This window comes from Lissotriton helveticus, chromosome 3_1 (genome assembly GCF_964261635.1).
Source record: "Lissotriton helveticus chromosome 3_1, aLisHel1.1, whole genome shotgun sequence".
In the NCBI taxonomy this organism is placed as follows: domain Eukaryota; kingdom Metazoa; phylum Chordata; class Amphibia; order Caudata; family Salamandridae; genus Lissotriton; species Lissotriton helveticus.
Window position 1 is genome coordinate 1,836,217,865 of NC_136061.1, and position 17,041 is coordinate 1,836,234,905.

A 17,041-nucleotide genomic window follows, 5' to 3' on the forward strand; every position below is an offset into this window, starting at 1 on the left:
AAATAAGTGTGGACTTCGGGAGTTTCCCGGGAGAAAGACACACGCTAGTGGCCATCGATTCATACTCAAAGTACCCGTTCGTTGAAAGAATCGACTCCACGGCATTCTCACATGTAGGACCCGCCTTAGAGAAATTGTTCTCCATGTTTGGCTACCCGGAAGAATTGAAAAGCGATAACGGACCACCATTCCAGGGAGCAGAATTTGCCACCTTCCTGAAGGCCAGAGGCATCACGCACCGGCGCATAACACCTCAATGGCCGCAAGCAAATGGAGAGGCCGAAAGATTTATGCGAACTCTAAATAAGACCTTTCGGATAGCGATGGTAGAACAGGCAGACCCTGAACAGAGACTGCATGATTTCCTACGGGAATATAGAGGGACCCCTCACTGCACCACACAGAGAAGCCCGTGGGCACTCATGTTCCAAGGACAACACAGGGATCTCCTCCCCACTGTCCCGGGGACAATACCAACCCCGAATGACACAGAGGGGACCCAGGAGCAGAGGCGACAGAACAACTGGCGAACAAGTCTGCGTCGGAGAGCGACCACACGACGGCTGCGCCAGGGAGACCAAGTGGTCATACGGAGCAGACGTCCTGGAGGGAAGTTCCAGACGCCCTACGAGCCGGGACCGTGGACTGTGACAGCCACGAAGGGAACCATGGTGACCGCGCGTAAGGAAGGAGAAGAAGTGTCAAGGAACACCTCGTGGTTCAAAGTAGTACCCCCGGGACTGATGAACAACTCGGAAGTGCTGGAAAATACTGAGGCATCGCCCAGGGTCCTGACTCAAGAGGATGGAAACAACTCGCCAGCAGGGACACAAGAAGGTTTGCCGGAACCAGAAGGTGGATCCCCAACGACGCAAGCCCCCACCAGGATCACCCCCCACCATCGGGAACCTGGTCGAAGTCAAACCCTGCGATACAACTTACGGCCCAATCCACCCCCAAGTCAGAGGCTAAAGGACTATGCCTGTCAGCTGAGTCCCTGAGGTCGTCAACAAGGGACACGCAAGTACAGTATTGTTGTTTGAGACTATGATAGACTGATCACCCTATTCTGGAACATTTTGTGAGAAGTATATAAAAAGTTTGTAAAGTTGGATAGGGATGTAGTGCTGTTAGCACTCTAGATTATGCACGTACGCATTCATGCATCCGCAGGCCAGGCGTGGCCTGCGGGGAAGTAATAAAAGGAAGGCGTGCGCTCGGGCACGTCACTTCCGACTGGTAACTGGTGTGAGGCTTACTGGTGTGTGCTGCGTGCCTCCACCCCCGCGCTAGCAGATCTACATAAGGGCCCAGCCTAGCGCAACACTACATATGTGTGTTTGTTTCTCCAACCTACCTGTGTTGTACCGCCGGACTGTAGAAAGCTGCGGGCTCCCTGGGTCAGAGTGAGCGTCAAGTCAGCCCGCTCAGGCCAATCACAGTGCTGCTCTCATGCTGGTATTACCAGCATGAAAGCAGGATTGTGATTGCCCCATGAGAACCTTGGCAGAGTGACCTGCGTCGGAAGAAGAGCCCAGAAGCGGTCACCGCAGGAACAGGTACGTTTTAAAAATGATTTACTTCTCACCCCCCTCTCCCGTCCCTCTGCACTCACGTTGCCCATCACCCAAAAATTGGAGGCGTCACCACTGGGTCTTTATGATAAAAAAAATAAGGTGATGTGCAACGGCATTATCTAAACAACTGGAGCACACTGTCATCCTAGGAAATTGGTATTTTACATTAGGTGTAAGAAATAAGCCTTTGCAGCAGATCAAAGAGCAACTAATGGGAGCAGCTGATAATAGGGAAATGTCACTTGGAGTGATGCTCAGCCTACTGGTTGTTTTAGAGAAATGACTATTACAGTCCTGATACATTATTTTAGGAACATCATGGGTGCCAAAGATAAAATTCAGGTGATCGCCAATACAGAACAAAATCAAAATAATCAAGTTGATTTGACTTTGGCGGCTCAGACTGATTTTACCACTATCACTTTTGCATTGTAAGATTTACTTGATGCTGCAACCTATTAAGTGTAAGCGTGAGATAGCAGCCATACTGTGATAACCATCAGTTGTTTGCATATTCCTAGGGATCTGGTCATGATAACGGGTAATAAACACTTCATATCAATAAAAAACAAACAAATTACATTTGCTTAAATTAAATGGAATGAGGAAAACAAAACTTATGATTTTACTGTTCCTGGCACGACATCTTTAGATTCTACCAATTTAAATATAAAATAAATACATGAATACATACAGTCATTTGAACTTTATCACTTTTACTGTTTGATAAGGTTTACCTGGTGGTGTGCAGCGGATATGGGATGAAGCAAGGAGACTCCACTTGCCAATCAGATCGCATTCTTCCTATCATGGCGTGCAGCTCCAATAAAACAAATAACATAATGTGGCATGAATTAAATGCACTGTTTCTATGATTCATTATAAGCACATCAAGATATTTGAAGATCAAGCTGTGTTAACCACAGAAGTTTTGCTTCTTTAAACCGCCTTAACCAGCTAATGGTATTTAATTAATTGCAGCTCAAGAGTAGCTAGAATCAGGGCCATTGGAATTATGCAGTATGTTGCCACTGCCTTTTCGCATAATTATAGATATGCTGCATTTGCCACAAAATCCATCATCTGCTGCATAATCTATTTTAGGAAACAAAACCGCTGTTTCTAGCTCAAAGGGTTAAAAAGTTTCTAAAAGCGCAGCAACGTGTGTTGCCATGAAGTTGGAGGCAGGGCCAGACTGGGAAGCAAAACCGTCCATGACAAAGTGCTCGGCCGCCCTCCCCCTGGGGTTGGGGGTGTCGCCGAGCTCTTTGCCGTGGCCGTTTTTCGGCCGTTTTTGTTACAGGGCCGGTTTTGTAGCTATGCTGCGAAAACGACCATGTAACAAAAACGGCCCCAGGGGCCCGAAACCAGCCCCCACCCTTGCGGCGCACCGGGGGATTGCCCGGTGCCCGCAACGGCCAGTCCGGGCCTGGTTGGAGGCCCCATGCAAATCTTGACTGGCCACCTTTCTGTTGGTTATTGCTATATTTGAGTGTTTAATTTGTACTATAGAGGTGCAACCAATGACCAGGCAGTGGTAACAAGAGAGAAAATGGCAATATAACAAAGTATTACAATTAAAGAATGTGCCGCATAACGCTGCATAGTTTGCCTTTTCGTGCGCACAATAGAGTCAACCTTGCTGCATAATTTGGCCTTACCTGCCGCATAATTCCAGTGATACCGAAGGGGGATGATGGACGGAGTGTTTGAGCAAATTAAACACTCACCCCCAGTCAACTGATCTGGGTTTAATCCATCATCCTTCTTTAGCTCACTCCACCATCCCAGTTCATACTTGGCTATATGCAAATCAAAGAAAAACCAAAGGAAATGATGGACGGAGCATTCACAATACAAGGACTCACCCCCAGTCAACTGATCTGGGTTTAATCCATCACCATTCTTTTGCCCACTCTGCCACCCCAGTTTAGACATGGCCATATGCAAATCAGTCTGACCCTGTGCCTCATGGGAACAGTCCAGCCCGAACTGCCAAGCCATGCCTTCCCTGGACCGGAAACAAGCTACCGAGGACCGGTTTCTGGCATTTCAGCCGTCTTCAGCCCGGCTTGCTTGAATCCAGTGGCAAAGTGAGCAAGGGACTCACGTCTGAGCATACCCTGCCAACTTATGGCGAACAAAGAAAAACCAAAGGAAATAATGGACGGAGCGTTGACAATACAAGCACTCACCCCCAGTCAACTGATCTAGGGTTTAATCCATCACCATTATTTAGCCCACTCTGCCACCCCAGTTCAGACATGGCCATATGCAAATCAGTCTGACCCCGTGCCTCATGGGAACAGTCCAGCCCGAACTGCCAAGCCATGCCTTCCCTGGACCGGAAACAAGCTACCAAGGACCGGTTTCTGGCATTTCAGCCGTCTTCAGCCTGGCTTGCTTGAATCCAGTGGCAAAGTGAGCAAGGGACTCACGTCTGAGCATACCCTGCCAACTGATGGCGAACAAAGAAAAACCAAAGGAAATGATGGACGGAGTGTTGACAATACAAGCACTCACACCCAGTCAACTGATCTGGGTTTAATCCATCACCATTCTTTAGCCCACTCTGCCACCCCAGTTCAGACATGGCCATATACAAATCAGTCTGACCCTGTGCCTCATTGGAACAGTCCAGACCAAACTGCCAAGCCATGCCTTCCCTGGACCGGAAACATGCTACCAAGGACCGGTTTCTGGTATTTCAGCCGTCTTCCGCCCGGCTTGCTTGAATCCAGTGGCAAAGTGAGCTAGGGACTCACGTCTGAGCATACCCTGCCAACTTATGGCGAACAAAGAAAAACCAAAGTAAATGATGGACGGAGCGTTGACAATACAAGCACTCACCCCCAGTCAACTGATCTGGGTTTAATCCATCACAATTATTTAGCCCACTCTGCCACCCCAGTTCAGACATGGCCATATGCAAATCAGTCTGACCCTGTGCCTCATGGGAACAGTCCAGCCCGAACTGACAATACAAGCACTCACCCCCAGTCAACTGATCTGGGTTTAATCCATCACCATCCTTTTGCCCACTCTGCCACCCCAGTTTAGGCATGGCCATATGCAAGTCAGTCTGACCCTGTGCCTCATGGGAACAGTCCAGCCCGAACTGCCAAGCCATGCCTTCCCTGGACCGGAAACTAGCTACCGAGGACCGGGTTCTGGCATTTCAGCCATCTTCAGCCCGGCTTGCTTGAATCCAGTGGTAAAGTGAGCAAGGGACTCACGTCTGAGCATACCCTGCCAACTTAGGGCAAACAAAGAAATACCAAAGGGGGATGATGGACGGAGCATTTGAGCAAGTCAAACACACACCCCCAGTCAACTGATGGGGGTTTTAGCTCACTCCACCACCCCAGTTCAGACATAGACATATGCAATCCGTCTGACCCTGTGCTTCATGGGAACAGTCCAGCCCGAACTGCCAAGCCATGTCTTTTCTGGACCAGAAACAAGCATCCTGTCACTCACAAGTCAGACAGGCAATTCACATCACACTGCACACAGAAATGCTAACTTCTAAAAGTGGCATTTCTCCACCAGTCACAATAAATCTGCGCACACCATTGCACAGCATTTATTCTCGCGAGTTCGCACATACCAAACTCGCCCCTGCAATCCTCTCACACCAGGAACTACCAGGGACACACATATCCCCCATGCATTTCTATGGGAGGGCAGGCCCATCTCACCACACATACACAGAGAGCGCACGCACTTTACACTGGACCACAGTGAAAACGTGCGCATAGGCCTAACATCACCAACACCAGGTTACAGAAACAGGCTAGGAGAACGCAAAAAGTTTCGGGGTGAACCTGCCAAAAGGGCCAAGTTCAACAGCCCCCATCCCAGATAAAATTATCTCTTCCACAGTAATATTAAACTCATTGGTTGAGGAAGTAAAATCCATTAAACACACCGCAGAATCAACCTTAACAACCAAAGGCACTTTGAATCTTGCTCTGTCATTACACAGGAGCAAAAACCACCACTAGAAAACTTAAAGATGTATTAATATTTTCAACTGAGCGAAAAGAACACAAAAATACAACAACACCGTTGCCCCTGGGGGATCAGAAAGTAAAAAGTGTGCACCCAAATCAAAAATTAACAACAGAAACAACTGATCTTCTTCTGAATACAGCTAAAACCCCAAATAATATTCTATAGCTAACCAGGTTCGGACTGGGACAGAAAATAGGTCCGAGCATCAAAATAAAAGTGGCCCCCATTAGTGAACGATATAGCTAAAAAAAAGTGGCCCACATTTGCACATTGGGCCAGTTTTTAACTTGTAAAGAGCCGCTGTCTTTGTATTTTGCAAGGTATGGGAGACTTCATGCATTGGTGTTTTCTGCGGAAAATGCTCGTGGTCAATATATCATGGAAATCAACAGTAAAAAACAGCCCACTTGGCCATAAAACCAGCTCACACATTGCTAAAAAAACTGTTCACACTGTGATGTGTCAGTCCAACCCACATGTCTGATTGCCCTATAGGAAAGTTCTACCCCTTATGCAACAAAGCTGTCCTAAACAGGGATGCAGTTAGAATATCTCAGACATTAAAGGAACATTATCCGAAAATTCTGCTCAATGAAGAAGGGCCACAGAACATCTCCAAACTCTTTCCAATCCGAGGCCTGCAACAAAACTAGCCTCTTTACCAAAACATTAGCGCGCGGAGGATAAATATTTATGTCCGCACGCTGAACGCAATACGGACAAGAGAGGCATTATTATTGTGACGGGCATATTCTTACTGTTCAAGTGTTATATTCCAGCATCTATCAAAGGATCAAGACTTTCCATCCAGGACCGACTATCCACTTGTGAACCAGCAAAAACGTATTCATAATTTTAAGCTTCGTACACAACGGTGCCTTACTAATAATAAGTCCTGATGAAGTTCTCTGATGGAGAACAAAACACGTTGGTTGGAAAGTAAAGTGTTTTTTTGGACATTGAACATGAAATAAAGAAACTTCATTAAATCCACTCTGTGATCTTTGGACTTCTTTGCTTCGCACACGCCCACCCAACTGCAGTTTAAAATATAAAAATGATCTTCAAAATTCAAAAAAGTGTCTTTGTTTACCATGTGGAACGTATGATTTTCATGCTTGGATATGTGCAGCACTTACAGGAAGTAAAAAATGGAGAAGACATGACAATGCAGTGACAATTTAGATACTCAGATAAAATAGGGTTCCAAGAAGCCATTGTAATTTATAGGGAATAAAAAAGAAGCCTTTCTTTTGTTAGCCTCCCTGCCTGCTGTTTTCATCCACCAGCCCAGTCCTTCGCCAAAGCAAGCCTTGTCACTGACAATCACCACCTGCAGATTATGTCATCAGTATGAGGAATCTATGGTTCATTTGGTCTGCATATGCCATTGCTTGATACATGCATGTCACACTTTACTGAGGCCATTGTTTTTAAAACATGGGACGCGTAATTGCACTGATGCACTGATGCAATGAAACTTTTTTTCAGCCTGGAAATCCCAATGGAACTGGCTAGGTTCGCCAAATTTGCAAACAAAGTGAAAGAACGTTTAAGTATTGCACATGGCACTTTAGAACTTCAAGACTGCTCTCTGAAAATTTTGTTCCGAAATAGATAAGTCATGAACGCTTTTCTATCTGGAAATTGTATATGATTTTGCCTGACGCGTGAAGTTTCCACACAGGGGAAGTCCCTTGTTTAAAAAAAAAAAAATAATGTATGTACCCATTCATTTTTTTTTCTTTTCTTTTCACAATTAATCTATTGGTTTTAGTGTTTTTACTATCTATGATCCGCATTTCCAGGATTTGTTTTACGGGTGCAGTACATCAGATTTGTAGCAATCAATAATGGTTACTGTAGATCTATATCGGCATTTTACCACGCACCAACTGCAAGAGTCTTGGTAAATGGGAATCTCTCAGCATCCATAAAAATTAACAGAGGCACAAGACAGGGGTGTCCCCTCTCACCGTTGATTTTTGATTTATATTTAGAATCATTAGCTGAAAAACTTAGATTAGAACAGGGCATTGTACCATTTAAATATAAAAGCTGGGAAAAAAAGTCTCTCTCTATGCTGATGACATGATGTTATATACCGCAGACCCAATTAATGCAATTCCTCCTATTTATAACGCTGCCGGTCAGTTTGGACAAATTTCTGGATATCAGATCAATCAGTCCATATCTGAATGTATGACTTGAAATATCACTACTTCTACCCCAATTCCAATTTTAAAACAGGAAATAAGATATTTGGGGGTACAAATCACTCCGAAAATAGAACATGTGGCTGATAGAAATTTGATGAAAATTGAGAGAGAAACTGTCGAATCGCTCAGAAGTTGGTCATTCCTCCCCTTGAATTTAATTGGGAGGGTCGATATCATTAAGATGATGCTGCTCCCTAAATTAATTTTCCTGTTCCAAAACATCCCTTTACCTTTTAAAGAAGCCAAGTTAAGTAAAATACAAGCTAAATGGAATTCGTTTGTATGGGCTTCTAAGGGCAAAAGGATTGCGTGGAAGAAGCTTCGTAGAAAGAAAAGCAAAGGAGGGTTCTGTGCTCCAGATATGAAAGCCTATGCTTGGACCTTGTTGATGAAGGCGGGGGTAACGCTATTTGATATTCCAGAGAGGACGGAAACAGGTGATATGTTCAGGATAATGTTATCGGGGGTACAAGGAGGTGCTCAGGGTTTCCTGCTGAAATTTGGGGAACCGCGTTTCTTTAAGAAGGTTCGTTTAAAGGTGCTGAGAGACATGGCATACGTCTGGGCCAGAGTTAGAAGATCACTGAGTATTTCCTATTACTCTGCTTTTGCTCCGATCTGGGAATCACCTGGCTCTCCAGAGTGGACCAAAGACTCATTGATTACCCCTCTACTGGAGGCCAATTTAAGAACTTGGGGGCAATTAATGCCGAAGGGGTTCTGCTAACTTGGGAAGAGATATCCAATCTCACAGACAATAATCTATCTAAGTTTAAATATTTACAAATTAAGAGTTGGAGTCAGGCTATTGCAGCTGAAATTGACGCTAAGACAGTTCTGGAAGAACTCTTACTGAGAAAGCCCAGGTGGATAAAAACATCAACTCTATATTGGACCATCTTGGAGGGAGAAGATGGGGACTTTTCTTTGCCGGCTCAACTATGGGGAGACCAAGTATCGGATGACGACTTGCATACTACATGGCAAGTATCTTTTGACTTACTCTATATTACAGTTTCTCCCGCCAATTTAAAGCGCAATTATCTCTTATCTCTTCACAGAGAATACTGGTCTCCGGCTAGATTGGCAACATTTTCTAAGGGTCCCATTCCTCATTGCCCAAAGTGTATCCAGGAAAAGCCGACGACCTTCATATGTTTTTAACTTGTCCTGCTCTAGGAGAGTTCTGGGCTATGGTAGAAGAAGGTATGAAAGAGCTGTTTAAATTTGATATTCAGGTTAGTGTATTACTTGTTTTTTTGGGGATTTTTTCGAACTACGAGGAACTTCCTCAAGATATGAATAAGTTATCTCTTTATTTAATTATTTTGGCACGCAGAGAGATATGCAAACTTTGGGTTAAGAATATTGCACCATCATACCTAGATTGGATTAGGGCAATCAAACACACTCTTAAGTTAGATAAGGCAGGTTGGAAGAGAAGGAAGCATTTTCGGATTCCCTGTATTGAATGGCTAGATAGGATGTAAACGATCTTGTCCAATGATTATGCCTTTTTGCAGAATGAGTCACTCTAAGATCAGTTCAAGGGCCTGGAAAGATAGAGGAACTGAATTGAATTCTTCGGTACCGGTGGGTACTCTCTCTGGGTGTCTGCAGAAAGAGCATCCATTAAGATCTTCGGGGTTTAGGGCGACGCCCCCCGCTGCGTAGGGGGGGGCATGAACCTTATATTCTGAGAATATCCTTTATGGCGTATGAGGACATAAAAAAATAATGGTTACTGTAGTAAGCAAGTTTTGTGGATATTTTAAAGGAAACTCTTTGTAACAACTTTTATTAATTGACACAATCATTTTTTTTTACTTTACACTGATATGTGCCAGCCTCAGAGTTTCCCTCCCTCCACAGTGCTTGTGTTGTAACCTGCATGTAGCTCACATATTTTAAAACACTTAAAGACGCCATAATGAAGAAAATAAAGGGCCATATTATCAAGAACTGGCGATAAAATTATTGCCGCTTTATCGACAGGAAACTGCTGCTAAAGCGGTGATATTGGGCTTGATAATATGTTCTTGTGAATTCCCATAGCAGCCCAGGTTCTGGTGCTAACCTGGGCTGCTATGGGAATTCACAAGGGCATATTATCAAACCCATTATCGCTGCTTTAGCGGCAGTTTCCTGCCGATAAAGCGACGATAATTTTATCGCCTGTCCTTGATAATATGCCCCAAAGTTCCTGAAAAAGAAAATATTTGGCTCACATTTTAATTGAGGAAGCTGCTTTTTTTTCCAGATTTTCTGGTTTCATTTAGTAAAACTCAGCCAGGAAACAGGTATCTATTTGCCTTTACTTATGTCAAGGCTTTTTTTACCTGTTAGTTCATTTTCAGTTGTTTGTAAATACAGCAAACTCAACTGAAGGACAAGCGGTTTACATTAGCACTAGTTACATTACACAAGTTCCAAAGCATTGTTTATAGTATAGGGAGATTAAGGGATATGCCCAGAATCACAGGATTTTGATCTAATGCTGAGAGGTTGGTTGGGGGGTTGGTACACATGGGCACACTGAAGATCATATTTTTGCAAAAGAAGACATTCCAAGAAGTGACCAATACATTTTAAGTGCCCTCGGGACCATTTGTTTTCGTTCACTGCGAAAGAAGAGGCCAGCTACGGGGGAAAGGGGAGCTAGCAATAACAGAGCCAATAAGGACAGAAACTTGAAAGCAATTCGTTAGCTACTGCTGTACCCACCCTACTACCAGTACTACCACCACTCCTCTCCCTGTCTGGAAGGGAATGCTTGCAAAACACACCAAAGGTGCCTCAAGGAAAAGAAAAAATAAAACGAAAATAATAAAGCTCGATGGCAAGAGGGTTGCAGGAACAATCACACTGCTCTTCTACTAGAAGCTGGTTCTAGTTTCACAGGCTCAACATGAATGAGGGCGGTAGGGGCTCGGGTGGTGGGTATTGAGAGGGAGTGGTTTGGGGAGTTTATGAAACAGTAAGTGGGAGGGTGGGGTGGAGAAGAAACAGACTGCAGCAAAGACGAAAACTTAATCCCTCATGTGGAATACTGCAAACACAAATGAAGTCTCCTCAGTTTAAAGAGTATTCACTAGCGCCAGGAAACCTGCAAGGTGTCAGCCGCGCTCTACAAATGTTTTAAATAAAATAAATAAATAAACAGACTGGGGCAGAGGAGAAAACACAAGCACTTATGTGGAGTGCTGGAACACAAAATGAAAAGTAACTCTAAAAAAAGGAGCAACGGATGGACACAAGTATTTGGTCAATGCTCCAGGACAGGCCAAGCACAAAGATAGGATATGGTGTAGGCAGGCCTTCACAAACTAATGATGGAAATGAGAGCAAAACTGCAGTAAATCAATAGAATGCTGTGGGAAAGCTGTTAGCTCACAGCGTGTAAACAGAATGTCTTGAAGCCAAGACCTAAAAAAAAGTAACTCTCTTCCTAGCTTCATAATATAGAACAAACCACAAGGTCAACATTGTGAAATGGGAGATGATCATCAATTGGAAATAGAAGATGGGGGCTGGATTCCAGCTGCTCTCCACAATGAGAAAATGACCGGCTAATGGCTCAGAAATAATTGCTCCAGCTCGCACTAACACAACTACATCCATTCTTGTATGAAATGCAGCTGGAATAAAGAAAATGCACATGTCCCACAAATAGACTGTTACTTGAACACAAATGAGTTTCTATGCATTCAGTAAACGTAGAATGGGATTGAATTTCCAATAGAGGCCTACATCAAATATTTCACCCCTTAATAAAAGCAAGAAAAAGGATACTTAACGGGTAGATTTTGCATGTACCTCATAACTATGAAGACCTTTGAAACACGAACGGCCACATGCATCATTGTAGGATTTTGCGATTCCTAAATTGTGAAAATTAAGGAATCGCAATTTAGGAATTGCAAAATCCTATGCATCAAGAAATCTTAAAAGTTTATGGGATTTCTTAATTTTCTGTATTTGCGATTCCTTAATTGCGAATCGCAATTAAGGAATGGCATTACATTGATTCCTATGGGCCTAGAGGCCCATAGGAATCAATGCCTTTTTGCACATTTTTTTTTGCGAATCGCAATTTGTTGATGCATTTCAAGGGTGCTGAGGGGGGTCCAAAGGACCCCCCTCTGCACCCTTGAAATGTTTTTTAAGTGCAAGTTTCACACACACACATGTCCAAAGGACATGTGTGTGTAACATGACACTTTCAAAAATGCTTCTTTGAGCTTTTTTGAAAGATTTCGCAAATTAACACGAGGGTCAACCTCGTGTTAATTTGCTCCTCCTATTTGCAAATTCTCATTTTTTTAAACATTCATGCATTGCATTTAAGGAATCGCACAAATGTGATTCCTTAAATGCAATCCCATTTTTAAGAATTGCAAAAAATTGCGGTTTTTGAAGAAGAAAAAAATTCATGCATACCAAAAAGTGATTTTGGAATCGCAAACGGCCGAATTTTCCGATTCGCACCGTTTGCGACTCCAAAATCGTTTGATGCATGTGGCCATTAATGTAAACCTGAATATTTCCAATAAGTTGGCAATAAAGGTAGAAAACTGGGACTTTGGACAAAAAGACCGGCTCCATGATTATAATAGATATATACAGTACAGTAAGAAGAAAGAAATTATCAGCAAAATTGAACATACCATCTTGGGGTAGATGTAGATACAGAGATATCCCTTGGACATTAAGGGGAGACATAATAAATTATAATCATTGGAAAACTACTACAAAGAATACAATATGGCAGTAAAAAAACAAATTTCCACCTGGACATAACGTCAAGCCCAGTTAACAATCACCTTCATTGGCCAAGGCCTTTCGCTCCGCTAATAGCAAATTTGAATTTCAGAACAGATGGTACACAAAATATTTATGGACGCAGAGGCGGGTCTTAGACAGAGAAATAGGAAATGCAGTGTTTTTGAAGATTGTGCTATCCAGACGGCCTATAACAATCAGCTCTGCAATAAAAGATCGTAAGAAGATCCGGGATGGCCAGACCTCTTCATTGCTTGTACCAGTAAAAATTAAAAAAGTTTTGGCTAACAATCTACCTCAAGATGCAAGGATATATGACTTAAGGACATTATATGACGAACATGGAGCTGATCAAATTAAAAGCCCAAGAACAGAAGTTGCCCCATTTCTGCCCTTAGAATACCTTTGAAAATGGATAAAGGATTACATCTGGAAAGCAGTGGCAATGAAGCCCCTGGTCCAAACAGACTGCCAGACTCAATATTCAAGCAGGACAGTGGGCATTGGTCAGAACTCTTCTACAACGTATTCAAGAACTGTCTAAACACACAAAATATATCTCCATTGCGACGTGGCCCACACACCAACCTATGTACAAAGAAGGCTCCTATGCCAGCCGTAACAGCTACAGGCTAATAGCATTGCTGGATGTCGAGTCCAAATACGTTGCTTGCTTGTTACTTGTTGAACCAGATTCTAAGGCCTGAAAAGGAAATCAAATTTCCTTCATTCAAACAGGATTCAAAGCAGTGGTCAGCACCCCAGATAATCTGGTAGTAGTATGGATGGTAATAGAAGAGGCTATTCATAAAAAATAACTTTTTAACATCTGTTTCATCAGTTTTACCAAAGCATTTGACCAAGTGAACAAAAATAAAACGAGTCAGATGGCACATCTGCTATACTTTTTTACAAGCCATACAGATGTTGTTCACTGACTCTTGGGCTCAATTTATGCTTGGCAAGAGTATGTCATTCTTGGCCAAGACTCAAACTCAGAAAGGGCTCAAACAAGGCTGTGTACCTGCTCTAATGCTTTTTAACCTATACGTCTCCGATCTGAGCACATTATTGGATGCTGTTGATTCACACCCGCCAGGCATCGGCTGTCAATACATTACATCTTTAGAGTATGCCGAAGGGTGGTCCTTTTAAATCTAACTGGAGTTGTACTCCAAACACAAATATTTGGCTTGAACATCCACTGTAAGGAAAACCAAATATCTGTAAACTTAGGAGAAAAGAACATATGGGTTTTTGGTCAGAAAAAAGGCTTGGTAACTGCGAGACGACCACCTGATAAAAAATATAAATCTAACTATCTGGGAGCATTGATAGATGATTGGGGAGGCCATTCACAACATGTCAACTCAATAAAACCCAAGATCTCCTCCCTATACCTTTTGTTCAAGCAACGCAAAACAAGCAACACATCTTGAACCCCAGCATTAAACGTATCCCCACAAAGGTATAACTTAAGGAACAGACACATTTTTGGGATATTCTTTAACACTAACCAATGCAAAGAATACTGTCTTCTATTTAGACTACCTCAAAGCGCCTCACAGCACAGACAGGTTTGGAGTTTGGCCTAACAAAGCAGCAAGTGATGCAGCCCCCCCGCCCTTAAAATACATGTATACATTAAGATATGCACAGGGTGCAACCTTGATAAACTACATCTGAGAGGAAATACAAGCCGGTCTGCTCACCAAGAATTCTTCACCAATTCATTCTTATTGCAGCTCTATCCTCTATTGGAGCAGAAGCTGTGGGAACAACTGCCCTATGACCCCCTTCAAAATATTGCAGAATAAGCTAAAAGCAGCTCCTTTACCAGAGGCAAAAGAAATTAGCAAAATCAGTCATGCATGGCTAACAATAACATTTTAAAAAAGCTTCACTCCCAAGGATAGCTAGCAAAAACCTTAAAAAATATCATACAAATTCAGGCTAGTCTGATTGTGCTTTAGGGTGTTTCCTACTAAGACATTCTCTCGAAGTGGTGAGACGTCGGGCTACACGGAATTGCCAGCTCTGCACACAACATATGGAAAGGCTGACTTCCTGCTTTGCACTCAACGAGCGAAGACTTTGGCTACAAAACTCCTTTATTCAGTATGGTATTTGTTCATGTCAACAGACCACGCTTGCCTGCATCTAAGGAGAACACCCCCATGTCGTAACCAGTTATATCAATAATATGAGCAAGGTAGGCCAGCTTCTAGGGAGGTAACACAATTACTGATTTATTTGTCCATAAATGGATTAAAAACAAGCACAAAATAGAGGCCACCACACAACGCTATCCTGTCCACCTTGGCACTGTTCTGCTCATTAAGATGTTTCTACGGAATAAGACGATATTCGCGTCTATATTGACTTACCTACGAGGAGATGCCTCTTATTTTAAGTAAACTTTAAGAGTCTGTCTATTATTGAGGCAACTTAAACTTCTGGCACAAGTACTGGCAAAACATTTCCTTGCCTCTTTGGTTAAGGCAGTACATTTTTCAGGTTCCTTTTTAACTTACAAATGGATTTTATTTTTTTAACAATTCTAAAGTACATACTTGCTCTCATACATTTTATTACTTGGCTCTTTTGGTTGACAAGTCACTTTATACATTACTCTATTTGCAAATTGTTTCTCACATTTGTTGTGTTTCATATTTATTGGATGTAAGTCACGAAATTGTTTTAATTAACTAAAATAATGTTCACTTAGGCCTCGAACCACACTGTGGAACTTTGTCGGGGCTACTAGGGCTATCTGGCAAGAAGGACCAAAATATGCAGAAGGTCATCTAAATTATGCAACACAAATGTTGGTTATGCAGCACATTCTCTGTCTGTGTTATATGTACCCATTGGAAACAGAAACAACATTGTTGGTGAAATCTGCTAATTACATGACAAATGCAGCAAATCTATAACTATGCGGTTAATTCTGCAGCTAAAGAATAGTCTTAATCCATTGTACCTCACTATTGTGTATTGTTTTATTGAGAATTTAGTAAAGAATGGTAAACATCCTTATTCCAATCAATGTACATTGTTAGCTGCCCATTGTCAACCTAACTGTTCTGAACAAAACATGTAATTAAAAAATGAATAACTGATACTGTGAAAAGGAAGGGAAGTGAGAAACATACACCTTTAATCTTTCCTGAGATCCCTGTGTTTCCATGGTATAGGGATTTGGCAATGCTTTAGTAATCTAACACGTGAAGCTACGCATGACCTCAAACTTTACCCAGGTTTTCCCAAACCTAGAGTTCTTCTCTTTAATTCTCTCTACTTCTCTCTGATTTCCACAACATACTCCTTTTTTGTAGGAAATAAAGACCTACCATATGTGATTTCTTGACAATATGTTTTCCATTTACAGGACAGCGTGCAGTGCATCTCTGGGTGCATGTGCCCTGAAGATCTGGTGATGAATGACGATGGGGATTGCATAAAGGAAGATGAGTGTACATGTACTAGAAATGGAAATTCTTACAAAAGAGGGGAAAGTATCACTGTTGGCTGCAACACTTGGTATGTCTTTGTCTCCACTTTTGAATAACAATCAACCACAAGTCTCACAGCATTTACCTGCTTATGCTACATCATATCTAATGCTCTTCTTGTATTTCTTTATGTAATTGTTAAAATGTCCTCCTTGCCTCGTTATAGTGCAGGGTTGTGGCTGAACTACTGCTAATAGCTACATGTATGAAGTACCTAATCTCTAGAAGTCAGTGAACAACCTATACATCTGCCACTCAGCTACACAAGAAGGACAGAGGGAGAAAATCAACAACCCCCCCCCCCCCCATTTAACCCCTTCGCCGCTAGCCCTCCCCCATGCTAAGACTTTTTTGAGTTATTTGGGGTAGTTTGCGCTTAGGCCCATGTACCTTTTTGACCACATAAGGTATCCACGCCAAATTTGCGTCCTTTCCTTTCAACATCATGGGAATTCTAAAGGTACCAAGGGTTTGTGGATTCCCCTGGAGGGGACCCACGAATTAGCCAAAATACAGCAACATTTTTGTTTTTTTGGGGAAAAATGGGAATAAAGTGCTGCAAATTAAAGTGTCTGTTTTTTTCCCAGGAAATGGTATCAACAAGGGGGTTGTGGGGATGAAATCATAATTTTACCAGCTTTCAGGAACTGAAGGACTTTTGTCAGAAAACCTACATTTTTTACACAGTTTTGGCATTTTACTGGGACATAGCCTATTTTTCTATTTTTTGTGCTTTCAACCTTCTTCCAGATAATGGTAGAAATGGGTATGAAAACCATAATGGACCCTTGAAATCTATTTATTTTTTAAAAAGTAGACATAATTCTGAATATAGCAAGGGGTAATTTGTGTAGATCCTTCAAGGTTTCTTTATAGAAACTAACAGTTGAATATATGAAAAATTGAAAAAGAGTTGAGAAAACAGCCATTT

At 42.4% G+C, this 17,041-nt stretch overlaps 1 protein-coding gene across 1 annotated transcript in view; it reads left to right on the plus strand.

The window, feature by feature from the left end:
• LOC144823881 (mucin-2-like) overlaps positions 1-17,041 on the plus strand; it is a 1,553,567-nt gene that overhangs the window by 853,382 nt on the left and 683,144 nt on the right. The window contains exon 20 of the mRNA XM_078682769.1: positions 15,987-16,138. Within this exon, the coding sequence (XP_078538895.1) occupies positions 15,987-16,138 (152 nt within the window). The remainder of the gene's footprint in view (positions 1-15,986; positions 16,139-17,041) is intronic.